General features: G+C 37.7%; 1 protein-coding gene across 1 annotated transcript in view; it reads left to right on the top strand.

Annotated features, from left to right (window-relative positions):
• The window catches only part of SBNO1 (strawberry notch homolog 1), a 49,679-nt gene that overhangs the window by 19,355 nt on the left and 12,275 nt on the right, over positions 1-18,049 (top strand). Inside the window, exons 6-24 of the mRNA XM_069497443.1 lie at positions 2,120-2,216; positions 3,679-3,839; positions 4,988-5,121; positions 5,305-5,395; positions 6,766-6,927; positions 7,604-7,739; positions 7,817-7,922; positions 8,048-8,201; positions 8,675-8,857; positions 9,411-9,508; positions 10,919-11,070; positions 11,771-11,968; positions 12,356-12,523; positions 12,621-12,796; positions 13,190-13,321; positions 15,546-15,681; positions 16,450-16,562; positions 16,668-16,739; positions 17,560-17,659. Of these exons, the coding sequence (XP_069353544.1) occupies positions 2,120-2,216; positions 3,679-3,839; positions 4,988-5,121; positions 5,305-5,395; positions 6,766-6,927; positions 7,604-7,739; positions 7,817-7,922; positions 8,048-8,201; positions 8,675-8,857; positions 9,411-9,508; positions 10,919-11,070; positions 11,771-11,968; positions 12,356-12,523; positions 12,621-12,796; positions 13,190-13,321; positions 15,546-15,681; positions 16,450-16,562; positions 16,668-16,739; positions 17,560-17,659 (2,569 nt within the window). The remainder of the gene's footprint in view (positions 1-2,119; positions 2,217-3,678; positions 3,840-4,987; positions 5,122-5,304; positions 5,396-6,765; positions 6,928-7,603; positions 7,740-7,816; positions 7,923-8,047; positions 8,202-8,674; positions 8,858-9,410; positions 9,509-10,918; positions 11,071-11,770; positions 11,969-12,355; positions 12,524-12,620; positions 12,797-13,189; positions 13,322-15,545; positions 15,682-16,449; positions 16,563-16,667; positions 16,740-17,559; positions 17,660-18,049) is intronic.

Genomic DNA, 18,049 nt, shown 5'->3' on the forward strand with positions numbered 1-18,049 from the left:
TGATTTTTAAAAAATCTAGGTAGGAGAAGAAAGAGTGGAGGAAGAAAGTAGATTGGTTACTTTAGCATAGAATGCATTCGTAGTTTATAGGCCAGGAAAAGGTGAGAAGGTGGGGGTGGAGAGTACACAGAAGTTAGATGGGTTGCCTCAAGGCTACACAATTAAATAGCAGCAGAATTGGGATTCAGATCTGTTTCTTTGGCCAGTCCAATTTAGTCTCTAATATCTGAAATTGGGCTTCATTTTGGAATAATTTATGAGAACATTTCAAGTCTTGCAGATTTTATCTGAAGAGTCCACAAGTTAGTGTTGATTGGATGGTTGTGCCCCACCTCTCTTCCTTTCCACATTGAGCATCTGTGTACCAGCATGTTCTGCTGTGGACTCTGAGGTAGAGAAGAGAACGTGTCCTTACTTTTAATGTCATCTTCACTTTGGCTTAACCTACCTTAACCTATAGATTCTGACCGGGTGACTGGGTTTTTCTTCTCTTCCTCTTTCGTGTCTTGGTACACTGAGTTTCATAGTCATTTCTTTATACTCTTCACTGAACAAGTACATGTTAATAAACAGCTTCCTAATGGTTTTACTGGTCATGAAAAGAGGCTTGTTCAGGGTCTTCCTATTCCCCTGTTCCTCCCTACTTCCACTCCTTTAAGATCCTGTAGAGAAAGATGAGGGAAACATGATTATGGTGACCATTCACTTGGATTGCTGGGGCAGTCTGGATTTACTCTTGTTTTCTTGGTGTTAGTTTTTTTTAAAATTAGAGACACGGCCGGGCGCGGTGGCTCACGCCTGTAATCCTAGCACTCTGGGAGGCCGAGGTGGGCGGATCGTTTGAGCTCAGGAGTTTGAGACCAGCCTGAGCAAGAGCGAGACCCCATCTCTACTAAAAATAGAAAGAAATTATATGGACAGCTAAAAATATATATGGAAAAAATTAGCCGGGCATGGTGGTGCATGCCTGTAGTCCCAGCTACTCGGGAGGCTGAGGCAGGAGGATCCCTTGAGCTCAGGAGTTTGAGGTTGCTGTGAGCTAGGCTGACGCCACGGCACTCACTCTAGCCTGGGCAACAGAGTGAGACTCTGTCTCAAAAAAAAAAAAAAAATTAGAGACAGGGTCTCTGATTCTGTCACCCAGGCTGGAATGTAGTGGCACAATAATAGTAGCTCGCTGTAACCTGGAACTCTTGGGCTCAAGAGATCCTCCTACCTCAGCCTCCTGAGTAGTGGGGTCTATAGGCGCACATTACCATGCCCTGCTAATTTTTAAATTTTTATTATTGTAGAGATGGTTCTTGCTGTGTTACCCAGGCTGGTCTTGAACTCTTGGCTTCAAGCGATCCTCCTGCTTTGGCCTGCCAAAGTGCTGGGATTAGAAGTGTGAGCCACCATCCTTAGCCTTCTTGGTGTAATTATTAATAGCTCCTCATTTTACTCTCATATATGCCAAGATTTGAAGAGTAAATTATGTGGCCATCTTATATATGAATGTTCTTGTGTCTGTGAACACACAAAAGTCTGAAGGAAATTCTCTGTACTTCAGAAGATCCAGTAAACTCTAGTCTTCTGGAATTTTGGTTTTAGGATATGAGGGGAAGTAGGCAGATGACAGTGAACTGAAAAGGTGGGGTGTGAAACTTAGGTCCTGCCGGTGATGATAGAGGGTGTGCACTGGGGCTCATCCACCTTTTGTTAGGGTTCATTTCGTTTCCAGGGCGAGAAAGAACAACTGCCCCCCCACTGGACCTTGCTCTTGCTACTTCTGGAACTGGAATGAAGGGCAGGATTGAGGGTGGGGAGGGTTCTGGGCATTAGGGAGGGTGATGGGCAGTATTGAAGGGGAAGGTAGTTTGAGACGGTGGTGGCTGGAAGGAAGTGGAGTCCTTTAGTAACCTATTTTGGTATCAAGGGCAGAGTTGGTTGTCATTGCCTGTGCTCATCATTGGAGAAGCAGGGAAGCCACGGAGTGTGACCCACGTTTTAGGGAATATGGAAGTGGTACATCATGTTTGCAAGATTGAAGATTGTTGGTGTTCCTGCAGAAGAGTTCTGTGCGTTGGTTTGATCTCCAGTCTCTGGATTTGGGATTGACCATGCTCTTAATGTATTACAGAAGGTCCCTGTTGTAAAAGAGGAAGATGAGCCAGAGGAAGAAGATGAAGAAGAGATGGGTCATGCAGAAACCTATGCAGAGTATATGCCAATAAAACGTATGTCTTTGGGATTTGTCAAAATAATGAGAGACTTCGGGGTTCCTCTTGAGCTTAAATATCTCTCCCCCACACACTGTTAGCTGTTAGGACCTTTCACTGTTGGGTACCTCAGGACTTGACAAGTATGGGCTTTGTAATATGTTTTAAAATGTAATCTGCTTTTAAAATATTTACATGAAAGTTTTGCTGTGGTTTTTTGCGTTTTTTTTTCCTATACAAATTTAGAATCTTGTTTTAGGTTGATGTCTTTTAAAAGCAAAACTAAAAAAAAGCTTGGGTTTTATTTTGTTTCAAGTTAATTTTGCTTATGTGAGTAGCGATTATAAAATCAGCTAATTGTAGAGATATAAATATGTATCTTAGTTTTGTATATTTTATGCAGCTTGTCTAAAATCATGAAAATGTTGGAATCTTAAAAATAAAATAATTTGTGCTATTTGTAATCAGTGGTTGTCACTAACACCATTTCTGTTTTTTGTATAATGACCATGATTCATTTTTTAGTAGCCACTATATGAAGTTGAAAATTAAGTTTTTAGCTTTTGTATAACATTTTCACTTTTTCATTGTATGAGCTAATAACAGAAAATAAATTTATGTCTAGAATTTGTCTTTCATATACTCTTGGTTTCTATAAAAAGCTACTAATAATACTGTTTAAATTGAACTACAATTATATTTTCACCAACTGCAGATGGACTCTAAGATCTCATACTTTTCTAGTCATTTAAAATGAATTTTAGGTGTTGGTATCTGAACTTTTGGTTTTCCCCCCAAATAATAGATTTTGCAAAAGGATTGAAAGAGTTTATCCATGGCCCTTTAGACCACAGGTCAGCAAAGTATCTGGATCACTGCCTGATTTGGTCAATAAAGTTTTATTAGAACAAAGACATCCCCATTGGCTTATTATCCATGGCTGCTTTGACACTACAACAACAATGTTAAGTAGATATACAAGAGATGGCCTGCAAAGCCAGAAACATTTATTATCTGACCCTTTATAGAAAGTTTACCCGCCACTATTTTAACCTGTTCATGTTGTACATTTTGGGGAGTTAGTTGCTGTTTATTTTTATAGCCAAAATTTCCTTTCGGATACCTTTCAGAGTGAAATTATATCACACATTTGTTTTACTGAATGAAAGTGAATGATTCAAGCAACTAAACAATTTTTAATATATAGGAGAATGTTCTGTTACTACTAGAGAATCTTATGTTATGAACTACCTTGGTGTTTTTGTAGATCTTTTTGTCAGCAAGTCCATTTCAACCATACATAGATGATAAATCATTTTAGTCAAATTTAAACAGTACTTTACCAGCAGTGACTTTTTACTGGAGGCTCCAAGTGAATTGTTATATTTTCTCCATCATAGGAAAAAATTGTAATATCTTAAGACTGGAAATGTTATTACTTAGAATAATTGAAATGGAATATTTTTATATTTTCATTTAGTAAAAATTGGCTTACGTCACCCAGATGCTGTAGTGGAAACTAGCTCTTTATCCAGTGTTACTCCTCCTGATGTTTGGTACAAAACATCCATTTCTGAAGAAACCATTGATAATGGCTGGTTATCAGCATTACAGCTTGAGGCAATTACATATGCAGCCCAGGTAAGCAACAGTATTTTATAGTTACCTGTACTATTTATCTTTTTATCTTAGTTTATATAATTGTTTTAATCCAAAGGTAAGTTTTCCTTGATGAAAGTCTTGTAACTGTGATTTTTAGAAAAGTTTTATGTGTTAGAAAAATAAAAAGGTATAGCAGGAATGTGGAGAGTGCATTTCCAGTGGAAATGACAAGTTTCTTAACCTTCCTGGAACTTATTGGGAATATGTAGTAAAATTAAACACATAGGCCAGGCGTGGTGGCTCACGCCTGTAATCCTAGTACTCTGGGAGGCTGAGGCGGGTGGATCATTTGAGCTCAGGAGTTCGAGACCAGCCTGAGCAAGAGCGAGACCCTGTCTCTACTAAAAATAGAAAGAAATTATCTGAACAACTAAAAATATATAGAAAAAATTAGCTAGGCATGGTGGCGCATGCCTGTAGTCCCAGCTACTTGGGAGACTGAGGCAGTAGGATCGCTTGAGCCCAGGAGTTTGAGGTTGCTGTGAGCAAGGCTGACGCCACGGCACTCAGGCCTGGGCAACAGAGCGAGACTCTGTCTCAAAAAAAAAAAAAAAAAAAAATTAAACACATATATCCTTTGACCTAGCAATTCCACTCCTAGGAATCTATTCTATAGGTCTGTTAGATAAGAAGATATGTATAGATATTTGTTGTAGCTTTTTCCCCCTAGTTTCCCCCCCTGCACTGTTGATGGGTGATTGAATAAACTGTTACTACTTTACTTTGGGGTGTTGTGTGGGCTTTTAAAAGGGTATGAATTAAGAGTTACACACTAGTTGTCTTGAAATGATTCAGTCAAAATCTGTATCCTTAAAATAAGTAATGACCAAAGTAGCCAACTATCTCTGTATTTATGTGTGATATAAAAGTTTGTATTTGATTATGCAAGCGTTGAAAGGGATGTGGAGGAATCCTTGCCTTTTTTTAAACTTTAGTTACATGGTACATGGTAGAACAGCAGGAAAGAATACATAGTAAATACATAGAAAATACCCACATTAAAAAAGCTGAACCGCATGTCATTTATATAAAAATAGAGATAGCATCGATTTATTTCTAAAACAATGTATGAGAAATTGATCGCAGTAATAACCTGAAGGATTAAATACTAGCTGTTTCTTTTTCAGCAACATGAAACTTTCCTCCCTAATGGAGATCGTGCTGGCTTCTTAATAGGTGATGGTGCTGGTGTAGGAAAAGGAAGGACGATAGCAGGAATCATCTATGAAAATTATTTGTTAAGTAGAAAGAGAGCATTATGGTAAGTGTTAAAGACTGGCTGTGGAAGTTTTTGTGGGTGAATAATTACTTTCGCATGTAGGGATAGGTTTTCATGAATAGGTGTATTTTTTTTGAAACGTCAAGACTTGGCTTTATTTATTTCTGAATTCTGCTAGAATGATGTAATTTGCATATAATTTGTTTTTCTCTTTTTTTTGGGTAGGTTTAGTGTTTCAAATGACTTAAAGTATGATGCTGAAAGAGATTTGAGGGATATAGGAGCAAAAAACATTTTGGTTCATTCATTAAATAAGGTATGAAAATTTTCTATTCAGTTGATCATTTGGTAAATATTGACTCATCCGTGAGATGGAAATAATAATTTCTATTTTGTACAGTTTTAATGAGAATGAAATGGGTTATTCTACAGAAAGGATATAGTGAGTGCTAGCCGCTATTGTTGGTTTGTGGATTACTGTGTGCTAAATACTATGCCAGGCTGTAGCCACTTGTCATGAGCAGTTGAAATGACTAGTCTAAATTGAGATGTGTTCTAAGTGTAAAATGCACGACAGTTTGCTCTCTAAATCTTCAGTATCATTTTTGTCTTTGTTTCTAAAGTAATTTTAGCTGGGCACGGTTAGTTTGTGCTGATAAGTCCCAGCTACGTGGGAGGCTGAGGTGAGAGGGATCAGTTGAGACCAGGAGTTCAAGACCTTGTCTATAAAAAGTAAATAAATAGATAAATAAAGATAAAGATACCATTCTATGTGTGTGTGAGGGTTCAGTGTAGATAAGTAGTGTGCCTACACTGTGGGTCGCCAAATCCTAGGCACTATATACAGAATTGTGGCTTGGGAAGACTGGTTTCAAAATTTGTATAGCTGGTAAACTTGAATACCTGTACCTGTACTTATGGGGAAATAATTCTGTAAAGTGGAGGAAGATGTGTGCCAGCGTCTTTTAGAATCTTAATGTTCGCTTAGCAAGTCTTTATTGACCACTATGCATGCACTAATTGTTGGTGTTATAAGGGTAGAATAGACAGATACGGTTCCTGCAGGTGCCTCTCTACCAGCCATTTGAATAAGTAACTACAGGTCTACTTTCCCTATGAGTCCTAGGTTGATTCATTGTTGCTCTGTTCACCAGTGGCTTGTTTGGGTGGATTTTACTGGATGGATTGGTAGTTAAAGTATTATGTCCTGAATGACTAGCAACAGTTCAGAGCTAAAAACATGTAACTGGCATCTAGAAATGTTTCTGATTTCTGAGGAGAGTAATTGAAGAAGGACACGTTAACTATTACTCATAATTCTTATGTATCCCTCAGAACTTAATCACAATGCTGTATATATATTAAGTACATAATAAACATTTGAAGAGTAAATATTTTGACTTTTTTCTTACAGAGTAGTTTGTGTGGCTTTTAATTTTTTTTTTGGTGTTAGATTTGAGACTTCGAAAACTGGATCTTGTACTGCAGAGGTGTGTGTGTGTTTGTGTGTGTACATGTACATAGATACAAAAAATTATGTATATCATCTTAGGAGGTGAAGGTACTTTGACTTTTCTGAAACCTGTCATAGGCCTACCAGGTTAAGAGTTCCTGCTTGTAGAAGTTTGGGTGGGGTAAATGTTTCTGAAACAAAGGCATACTAATGTTTCTCTTTTCTTTTCTCAGTTTAAATATGGAAAAATTTCTTCTAAACATAACGGGAGTGTGAAAAAGGGTGTTATTTTTGCTACCTATTCTTCCCTTATTGGTGAGAGCCAGTCCGGTGGTAAATATAAAACAAGGTTAAAACAGCTTCTACATTGGTGTGGTGATGACTTCGATGGAGTGGTATCCTTTACAGCAAATATTTTTATATTCTAATGACAGAAAAATTATATAAAGACAGACCTTTGGAAAACAGGCATCTCAAGGTTAAATAAATGCTGGAGTGAGAGCTTTATTGATTACATAGAGTCCAAGGGGGTTAGGAAGTTGATTCTATTTTATATCTGTCAGATAGGAGACCAATATTTAAGCTCCTGGTTTAGAAAAATGTTAATAGACCAAATACTGTATTTCCCTCTTGGGACTTCACATTGTATGTTTACATAGTAAAGTACCTGCAAAGACTAAGGGAAAGAACACAATTAACTTAGTGATTCCCCAGCTTACTTGCTCACAGCATATCTTACGCTGTCCTGCATGAGGAATACCAAGTTTTGAAATGCTGATTAACTTGGTTTCCAGTCATGCTTTCTACTTAACAGAATGAACCAAAATATAATTGTTCTTGCTGTCGTAGGCTTTTTCCTCCATTTTAATTAAGAACTAAGTATCTGGTTAAGATAAATACCAAATTCAGTGGGTGCCTTTGATGCTAAAGAGGGAGGGAGCTTCCTTTATAGTTGTAATTTTAAAGGAAAAGACACTCTGAAAACCTCAGGGAAATAAAAGTTAACTATTCTCTGAAAGATTCGAGACACTTACTGTTAATGTGACGTGTTCCTTAATTCATTCCTTACAGATAGTGTTTGATGAATGTCATAAAGCAAAAAACTTATGTCCTGTTGGTTCCTCAAAGCCAACCAAGACAGGTTTAGCAGTTTTAGAGCTTCAGAACAAATTGCCAAAAGCCAGAGTTGTTTATGCTAGTGCCACTGGTGAGTAGTTATTTATTTTAAAAGATATATGTAGGGTTTTTTTCAGCTATAATATGTTTCATTTCGGGGTTTTTCAGGTGCTTCTGAACCACGCAACATGGCCTATATGAACCGTCTTGGAATATGGGGTGAGGGGACTCCGTTTAGAGAATTCAGTGATTTTATTCAAGCAGTAGAACGGAGGTAATGGAGTTTATGATATATACTGGTCTCAGTAATCTAAGAAATGTGTTACTGGTAAAACCCCTTTACTGCATGTTAAAATCCCTACTTTATTGATAGTTACTGTGTGTTTCAATTTTGTTCAGAGGTGTTGGTGCCATGGAAATAGTTGCTATGGATATGAAGCTTAGAGGAATGTACATTGCACGACAGCTGAGCTTTACTGGAGTGACCTTTAAAATTGAGGAAGTTCTTCTTTCTCAGAGCTATGTTAAAATGTATAACAAAGCAGTCAAACTGGTGAGAAGTTTTTCTTAATTCCTAGTATTTATTTAAGGTATCTGATAATGTTTCTGTTTGTTTTGTCCATTGTAATATATGCCAACCCACAGGAATGTGTTTCTGCTATTTAACAAAAAAACAACAAATAGATAAATTACCACATGACAGGCTGTTGAACCAGTATCCTTATTTTCTAAATTTTCACTTTTAAAAAATAATTCATAAAAAGCCATTTATATCAGTTGCAGAGTTCATTAAAATCACAATATAACTGTTTTCTAGAATGACGTTAGGATGCAGCCCTAATTTGAGTCCACTCTATCTGAGCATCCTAGGAAAAATAATTACTTAGAGATTCTGAAGTTATAGAAGATGATTTATTAGATTATTTTAAATGGCCTTGCAATGTACATTATTTCAATTGAATCAGTCATTTCTAAATAATTGTGCTCAAAGATGAAATATCTGAAATGTTGATTGTGTATCTTCAGTGGGTTATTGCCAGAGAGAGATTTCAGCAAGCTGCAGATCTGATTGATGCTGAGCAACGAATGAAGAAGTCCATGTGGGGTCAATTTTGGTCTGCTCACCAGAGGTTTTTCAAATACTTATGCATAGCATCCAAAGTTAAAAGGGTTGTGCAGCTAGCTCGAGAAGAAATCAAGAATGGAAAAGTAAGTTGGCGCTCATTGAGAGATTCTTTTTGGTTATGTTTTTAAGTCTTTGCGGGTATTGAGGTTTTCTACTTGTAAAATCTGGTCTTCCTAAAGATAGTTATAAAAATATTAATTAGTAAAACTTTAAAAAATACATTTCTTAAATTATAAAAGCAGTGCTTGTTAGAGAATTTAGATAGCTCAATAAAAGTATAATAAAATAATCATCACTATAATTTGGTCATCCATAGTTATCACCACTGATGACATGGATGTGTATTGCCTTAAGGTTTTTTATTTTTGGCAAATATGTATCTACTTAAAGCACAAAAGACAGTAAACTCTGCAAGGGTAGGGGCTTCAGTCGTGCTCACAACTGTAATCCTATTTCCTGCTTAAGTCTTTGACATACAACATATCTCAAATATATAGAATAAACAAGTGCAACAAATGTGTACTTTACAATAGTGAGATTCTTCTTTGAATCTTTTTTTAACTTAATATTTAAAATATGTCTTGATAAGAAACCACAAACATTATTTATAATTAATATATTTTCTTTTTTCTCTAGTGTGTTGTAATTGGTCTGCAATCCACAGGAGAAGCTAGAACTTTAGAAGCTCTGGAAGAGGGCGGGGGAGAATTGAATGATTTTGTTTCAACTGCCAAGTAATGTCTTCAGTTTTTTTTTGTTGTTGTTGTTTTGGTTTTTTTTTTTTTTTTTTTTTTTTTTAGTTTCTACTTAGATTAGTTCAAATGTTGGCATTACCTGGGGGCAACACTTCTGATTCAGCTATGTAATGCTTAAGTTTTCTTGATTTGAGTTTTTGCAATTCTGTACTTTTCTGTAACAGTATATGTGTTGGAAAACAATAGCATAGAAATCTCATAATCCTAAAATGTTAACTGTTTTGCCAGTATTATACACAGTATGTGGACTAACAAGAGCTTGATTTTGTCTGTCTTGTACATCTTGGAAATCTGTGACAGTTTGGTTTAGTTTTAGTTATGGTTTTATGTATTTGAAATTACCACTATCCAGAGAAGCATTAACTATAGTTTGCCTCAGTGTAATAAGGTCTGCTATAAAAATTGGAAATAAACATGAGATCTTCAAAAAGAGCTTTAAAAAATGTTTTAGACATTGTTTTCAATTTGTTTAACCTACCAGTTCTCACTCTGGTAGTAAAATTAGCAAAATAACCTTTGGGTACTATACTATTTTTGCCTTTAGGGCATACATTCAAATGCTTCTTCTAAGAGCAAAACATGTATTTGCTAATCTGTATTTTTCTGTACACAAATGCCTAGAACTCCCTTGTCCAAAATGGGAGCTGCTCATCACATGTGGCTACTGAGCAGTTGAAATGACTAGTCCAAATTGAGATGGCTATACGTGTAAAATCCATGGCTTCAAAGGCTATGACACAACTCATTGGTTATATATCGAAGTGCTATATTGAGTTAAATAAAATATGTTATTAAACTTAGTTTCACCAGTTTTACTTTATAATGTAGCTACTAGAAAATAAAAAATTTGTGTATGTGGCTTGGCTTGCATTGTTACTCAGTTAGACAGCCTTGGCCCAGAAAATTAAAATTCATTTGAGCTGGGTTACCAGTATTTCATAAAATTGAACGAAGTAATTTTCCTTTTGTTTTTGAGACAGAGTCTCACTCAGTTGTCCATGCTGGAGTGCTGTGGTGTCAGGCTAGCTCACAGCAACCTCAAACTCCTGGGCTTAAGGGATCCTCCTGCCTCAGCCTCCCGAGTAGCTGGGACTACAGGCATGCACCACCATGCCCAGCTAATTTTTTCTATATATGTTTTTAGCTGTCCATATAATTTCTTTCTATTTTTAGTAGAGGCGAAGTCTTGCTCTTGCTCAGGCTGGTCTTGAACTCCTGAGCTCAAACAATCCGCCCGCCTCAGCCTCCCAGAGTGGTAGGATTACAGGCGTGAGCCACCGCGCCCGGCCTAGTATTTTTCTTTTGTAAGAGATATATTCAATAATATTTTACATATACCAAATTATTTTGCCAAATGAAGCAGTAATTATCGTTGTTTCTTTACTGCAGAGGAGTGTTGCAGTCACTCATTGAAAAACACTTCCCTGCTCCAGACAGGAAAAAACTTTATAGTTTGCTGGGAATCGATTTGACAGCTCCCAGTAACAACAGTTCACCAAGAGATAGTCCTTGTAAAGAAAATAAAATAAAGAAGCGGAAAGGTGAGTACTTCTACAAAAATAGCTAATGTTGAAAGTACTATAAATTTGAGCGTTTTAAAGTGGCTATATTTTGAGAGGGAATTACTTTCCTTCAATTGACAAGTGGTTGCGTGTTTTCACTGCCACTTCCTATAGTACTCTTTTTTTTATTTTTCTTTTTTCTTTTTTACTTTTTTGAGACAGTCTCGCTCTTTTGCCCTGGCTAGAGTGCCCTGGCGTCAGCCTAGCTCACAGCAACCTCAAACTCCTGGGCTCAAGCAATCCTTCTGCCTCAGCCTCCCGAGTAGCTGGGACTACAGACATGTGCCACCATGCCTGGCTAATTTTTCCTACATATTTTTAGCTGTCCATATAATTTCTTTCTCTTTTTAGTAGAGGCAGGGTCTCGCTCTTGCTCAGGCTGGTCTCGAACTCCTGAGCTCAAGCAGTCTTCCCGCCTCGGCCTCCCAGAGGGCTAGGATTACAGGCGTGAGCCACCGCGCCCGGCCTAATTTCTTCTTGAGAATAATTGAACATAACCTCATTTATTATCGTGATGAGTCCAAAACATTAGTGCTTATTTGTGAATTTTGTTCTTATATTCTTATATAAATGCTTTTCTTCTGTACTTTTCATTTGCATTAACATAAGAACTAAATGTGACATCCCAAATCTTTAGAAGCGTATTGGGCTGACTCTCTTTTTTGGGGTTTGGGAGTAGGTGAAGAAATAACTCGAGAAGCCAAAAAATCACGGAAAGTAGGTGGCCTTACTGGTAGTAGTTCTGATGACAGCGGAAGTGAATCTGATGCCTCTGATAATGAAGAAAGTGACTATGAGAGCTCTAAAAACATGAGTTCTGGAGATGATGATGATTTCAACCCATTTAGAGACGAATCTAGCGAGGATGATGAAGACGGTAAGTTCAGTATATTTAATGTAAACTGAAAAGTAGTTCATGCTCCAGTGTATTTAAAAGTGAGGTATTACAACCTTTTTTTCTGTGCAGCACAAATGATCACACAGATTCTAATCTTTACTTTGGTGGAGAGCTCTAGTTTGTCATCTGGAGGTTTGAGCCTCATCTATGTGAAAATGTGACCTCAATTTTGTGTGGTTATTTTTAACCTCACCATGTAGATTTGTACCCCATGGTGTATGGATGGGATGTACTGGACTACTGTAGTTGGTGTGATGATTTATAAGCTATTGGTTTAATAATACAAAAAATTTCAAGGGTTGTTTTCCTTAAAGATTCTATACGTTTTAACAAATGATTTGACGTACTTCTTTCCTTGACACTCAGATCCCTGGTTAATCAGAAAAGACCACAAGAAAAACAAAGATAAAAAAAAGAAGAAAAGTATAGATCCAGATTCTATTCAAAGTGCCTTATTAGCATCAGGTCTTGGATCAAAACGACCTAGTTTTTCATCTACTCCAGTTATATCACCTGTTCCTAACAATGCACCAGGTATCCATGTAGAAACTTGCATTGTCTGTGAAACATACTTTAAACAAAACAAATACTTAAAGTTTGTACTGACTTTTAATTAATGTTCTTTGTTTAGCTAACAGCAACACCAATAGTAACAGTAGCCTTATAACAAGTCAGGATGCTGTGGAAAGGGCCCAGCAGATGAAGAAAGATCTACTAGATAAGCTAGAAAAATTAGCTGAAGACCTCCCTCCTAATACCCTGGATGAACTTATTGATGAACTTGGTGGCCCTGAGAATGTTGCTGAGGTAAATATGACTTGATTAGGGCTGTGTCTCTTCTTAGTAACATTTTGGCTTTTTTTACCCCTGTACAATGAATGTGGTATTGTGAGTATCAAAACATAATCTATCTGAATTTTTCTCTTGTATCTTAGAACCTGTGTTCTGTTTTAGTTGTCCCCCTAGCACCAGTGAAGTTCTGCCCCCAGTATCTGAATGTCTAAAGCCACTGGTCTCATTTACTGCACTTGTCTGGCCGCTTTTGTGGTCAAGGCTGCTTTTCCCAGGGACTGTGTTCCAGTGTTTGTATACCCCAGTGCCTGGTGCGGCACAGCCTGTGCTTTTGTATCCCAAGTTTAATGAAGGAGGCACTGAGCTCTAAGCACCATAGTTGGATGGCTTGTAACACTGTTTTCTCAGATGACTGGCCGCAAGGGGCGTGTTGTTAGCAATGATGATGGAAGCATATCTTACGAGTCAAGATCTGAACTTGATGTGCCTGTGGAAATCCTAAACATCACAGAAAAACAGAGATTTATGGATGGAGATAAGGTATGTTTTTCTGCCAGTGCTTTTTGGTGAAAAGAACAATGCTCATACATTTAGCTTAAGCTTTAGGTTTTTTTCCTTAGAGACGGGCTTTGTTCTGTTATCCAGCTATACGGAATACAGCAGTGTGATCATAGCTCACTATGACCTTGAACTCTTGGCTCAAGTGATCTTCCTGCCTCAGCCTCCCAAGTAGCTGGGATTGCAGGCACACACCATCATACCTGGCTACTTTTTTAAAAAAATTTTTTGTAGAGACAGTTTCTGTCTGTGTTGCTGAAGCTGGTCTCCAACCTCCTGGGCTCAAGCCACCTTCCACCTCACCCTCCTACTTTTTTTTTTTTTTTTTTTTTGTATAAATCATGTCTGTTGAATGTTACTGTTCTATTTAATTTTTCTTTCTTTTTTCTTTGAAGGCAGACACTAACACTGGAATAATAAGTACACATAGGAATATTTTACGTGTTTTCATTGTTTTACCATAAGTTGAATGTTATGAGTGTTCTGTATTACACATTGAATTAGACATGGCTCTTGATAGCTTTGGAGGCTTTTGAAACCTTTAATCAGAATAGAAAAATACTGATACTGTGTGGTCATCTTAGTGTCATGACATCTAATGTCACACTAGTGTCGTTTTAATTTTGAGACTAGAATGATATTTAAGAGTGTTCAGATTACTGGTATCCTCTGGGTTTGCTGTTTCTTTTATTGCTATACCATGTTAAGGTGATTTACTGTGAATGGCTTGGAGGTTGAACTTCTGTGTCTGACCACTGTAGAGATTTTGGTTGCCTCCAGAGGCTCTTTCTGTAGACTCTTATCCTGTTAAAAGGATGTCATCAAATCTAAGTTTCTCGGATCCATTTTTTTTTCCATCTAGTTGGAATAACTATATGCGTTTGCTGATGGGATTGCTAAGAAATAGGTATCACCTCTTTAGACTAGCACCTCTTGAAGCCCATTCCTTAATCTAAAAGAAGGAAGAATAAAATCTTACTTTTCCACCCATATTTTGGTTTATATTTCAATAAATTTCTCTGCCTCTGGAAAAAAGATGATAGTTACCATTACCAAAATTGTCTTTAAAAATGTATTAAAAAGCTGTTGTCTGTAGTGACACATGCCTGTAGTCCCAACTACTTAGGAGGCTGAGGTGGGAGGATCACTTGAGCCCAGGAGTTCAAGGCGCCAGCCTCGGCAACATAAAGAGCCTCTGGAGGCAACCAAAATTTCTACAGTGGTCAGATATGGTCATGTATATTTTAAAGATTGTAGGGCCGGGCGCAGTGGCTCACGCCTGTAATCCTGGCACTCTGGGAGGCTGAGGCGGGCGGATTGTTTGAGCTCAGGAGTTCGAGACCAGCCTGAGCAAGAGCGAGACCCCATCTCTACTAAAAATAGAAAGGAAATTATACGGACAGCTAAAAATATATATGGGAAAAAAAAAAATCAGCTGGGCATGGTGGCGCATGCCTGTAGTCCCAGCTACTCGGGAGGCTGAGGCAGAAGGATCGCTTGAGCCCAGGACTTTGAGGTTGCTGTGAGCTAGGCTGACACCATGGCACTCTAGCCCTGGCAACAGAGCGAGACTGTTGTCTCGGAAAAAAATAATTATAGATAGAGGTATTATTTTAATTGTTTCATCAATCTAGGCCCAGGCACTATACAAGTTATATTGGTTAGAATTAATTTTGGCTTTTAAATGATAGAAAATCCAAAATCATTATCAGTTTAAACATGCTGTTTATTTTTCTCATGCACACACTTAGGTAAGTAGACCCAGAGCTGTTATGGCCCCTTGAAGACCAGTCCTCTTCTGTGGTGTTCATCTAATTATGTGTGCCTCCATTTCCAAGTTATCTCTGTGTTCCAAGATCGCTGTTCCAGGTCCAGTTCTTACCTCTACATTTCAGCTAGCAGAAAGGAGAAAAGGGGAGGAGAAGGGCATGTCTCCTCCTTTGAAGGACATTTCCCAGACATTATACGTAACAGCCGCCCTACTGGCTGGAGCATGCCTACACGCTCACATTTAGCTGTAAGCGAGACCGGGACATAAAATTTTGGTTCTGGGCAGCCAGGTACCTAGCTAAATTTGGAGGTCAGAGGAAGAAGGAGAGAGCAGGTATTAGTGGACCGCCAGAAGTTCATTGAAGGACTTTAATTAAGTCACTGCCCTGCTTATTCTTGTGCTGAGGTAATTTTTCCCCCCTTACATTTGATACAGAATATTGCTATCATCTCAGAAGCTGCCAGCTCTGGTATTTCATTACAAGCAGATCGAAGAGCTAAAAATCAAAGGCGAAGAGTTCATATGACTTTGGAATTACCCTGGAGTGCTGATAGAGCAATTCAGCAGTTTGGTGAGTTCCTGCGCTGTGTTTCACTTAAAGGATAGCTGGCAATCATTGGGAAAATGTGTGCATATCAAAATCTGTTTTAATGTTAGCTTATAACTCCAAAGCTTAGATTTTGCATTTAAGGAGTGTTTACATATACCCTGTATAGTGCATTATGAATTCATTTTTTACCTATTTTAAAAGCTGTAAAAGATCTGCAGTGGAATTTTTGTGGGGTTCCTGGTTTATATCTAAGAGTTGGGCTCCTCTGGCATGTTTTCCTCATGGACCTTTAGGATGTGTAGATTCCGTGTCAGAGCAGCTTTACTTGCGTGTCCTTTTCAGCTGTCATTGGCTTCACTGAAGACATACTGCCATTCCTTCCCTTCTGTCTTCATTTCCCTGTGACCCAGTGATTTGAAAAACAATTTTGGGAGAATCCACAGTGGCTTCCTATCAGCAACGCTGGGGTTAACCAAAATTGGGGTAGCAGTAGTAATACTTCTGTCATTTAACAGTTTTATGGCAGGTTCTCTTCTTTCATAAGGAGGAGTATTGCTTTGAACATGAATGTCATTCAAGTCAGTGTTTACAATTTTGTCCTTTTTTTTTATTACACACCGTGGAATACTCGATTTTTTACTTTTGGGGAGTTATGGTAACTGTTATCTTAAATTTTTCCTCTAGTTAAAGGGTTTCTCAATACCCATTTAGTGTTAAGTGCCAGGAATAGATCTCAGAATATTCTATCTTTAGTGAACACAGTGATCTTTTACAAAAATGTCGTTACAGGACGAACTCATCGATCAAATCAAGTTACTGCTCCCGAGTATGTCTTTCTGATTTCTGAATTGGCAGGAGAGCAAAGATTTGCATCTATTGTTGCTAAAAGACTTGAGAGTTTGGTAAGCTTTTGAGTTGTGTTGAATGTATGTAAAAGGTGATCCGTGTTGTGTGCCTTCTGGTACAAGGTTAACTGTGCCTTGATTAGAAATTTTATGTTTTGATAGGGGGCGCTTACACATGGTGACAGGAGAGCAACCGAATCCAGAGATCTGAGCAGATTCAACTTTGACAATAAGGTACATTTCAGCTCCCAGTATCTCTGAAAACTTGTGGTAGTGAATAGTGTATGTAACAAGCAGACGGGGAAAGTGGTTACTGTTAAAAATTGAAAACTTCTTGTTGGGGGATTGGGGATGAGGGGGAGAAAAAAGAAAACTTGTGGTTAAAAAAAAATAAAATTGAAAACTTCCTATCCTTATGTTTTTGCTTTAAATTCATGGCTTCCTGTAAGACATAGGATTTCACATGTAAGTTAGATTTTTGGTGATTAACTCTACAGTACAGTCACCTATATAGTCATGAATATAGTCATTCCCAATAGGAATATAATAAACACTTGGGTATGAGTTGTGAGTTCCCAAAAATAAAGGAAATTATTTATCGAATGTCTGCTATGTGCAGTGGCAGGATAAAATATATAAAGAGATACGCTTTTGTTTGAGATGTACTTTTATTTATTTGTTTAAAGGGGCAGAGTCTTGCTCTGTCACCCAGGCTGGATAACAGTAGTATAATCATAGCTCACTGCATCCTCAAACTCTTGTGCTCAAGGGGTCACCCTGCTTCAGCCTCCTGGAGCTGGGACTATATGCCACCATAGCCAGCTAATTATTAAAATTTATTAGAGACAGAGTCTTGCTATATTGCCTAGGCTGGTCTCAAACTCCTGAACTCAATTAATCCTCCCACCTCAGCCTCCCAGTTTGTTGGGACTTGAAGCACGTTCTGCTTTTTAGTCTTTGGTGCAATAATGGTTGTTATAACATGTAGGGGATCATGTGATTGAAGAATATCCAAATGCTGAAACTGGTTAAAAGTTTTTGGTTTTTATTGCAGTATGGAAGAAATGCTTTAGAAATTGTCATGAAATCCATTGTAAACTTGGATTCTCCTATGGTATCACCACCTCCAGACTATCCTGGAGAATTCTTTAAAGGTAACAGTCGACAATGATATACTCAATTATTTGTTATAACGTTTGCTGTTTTAGTTTTAATTTTTCTTCAGACATGAATTGTATGAAATTTAGAAATTAGAGGTTATTAGAACGTGTAAGTTTACTTCTTACATTAAACAGATTTATTAAAACCAATTTTATTCAAATAAAAGTGCTTTTGCTCTTGACATAGTAAAAGAGGATGTCACTACTAGGCTAATTTTTATTTTTATAAAATTCTTTTTAGAGATAAGGTCTCACCCTGTCACCCAGTCTGAAGTGCAGTGGTACAGCCATAGCTCGCTGCAGCTTGGAACTCCTGGGCTCAAGCAATCCTCCTGCCTCAGCCTCCCTAGTAGCTAGGACCTTGCAGATGCATGCCACCATGCT

The sequence above is a fragment of the Eulemur rufifrons genome, chromosome 21 (assembly GCF_041146395.1).
Source record: "Eulemur rufifrons isolate Redbay chromosome 21, OSU_ERuf_1, whole genome shotgun sequence".
NCBI classification, from domain to species: domain Eukaryota; kingdom Metazoa; phylum Chordata; class Mammalia; order Primates; family Lemuridae; genus Eulemur; species Eulemur rufifrons.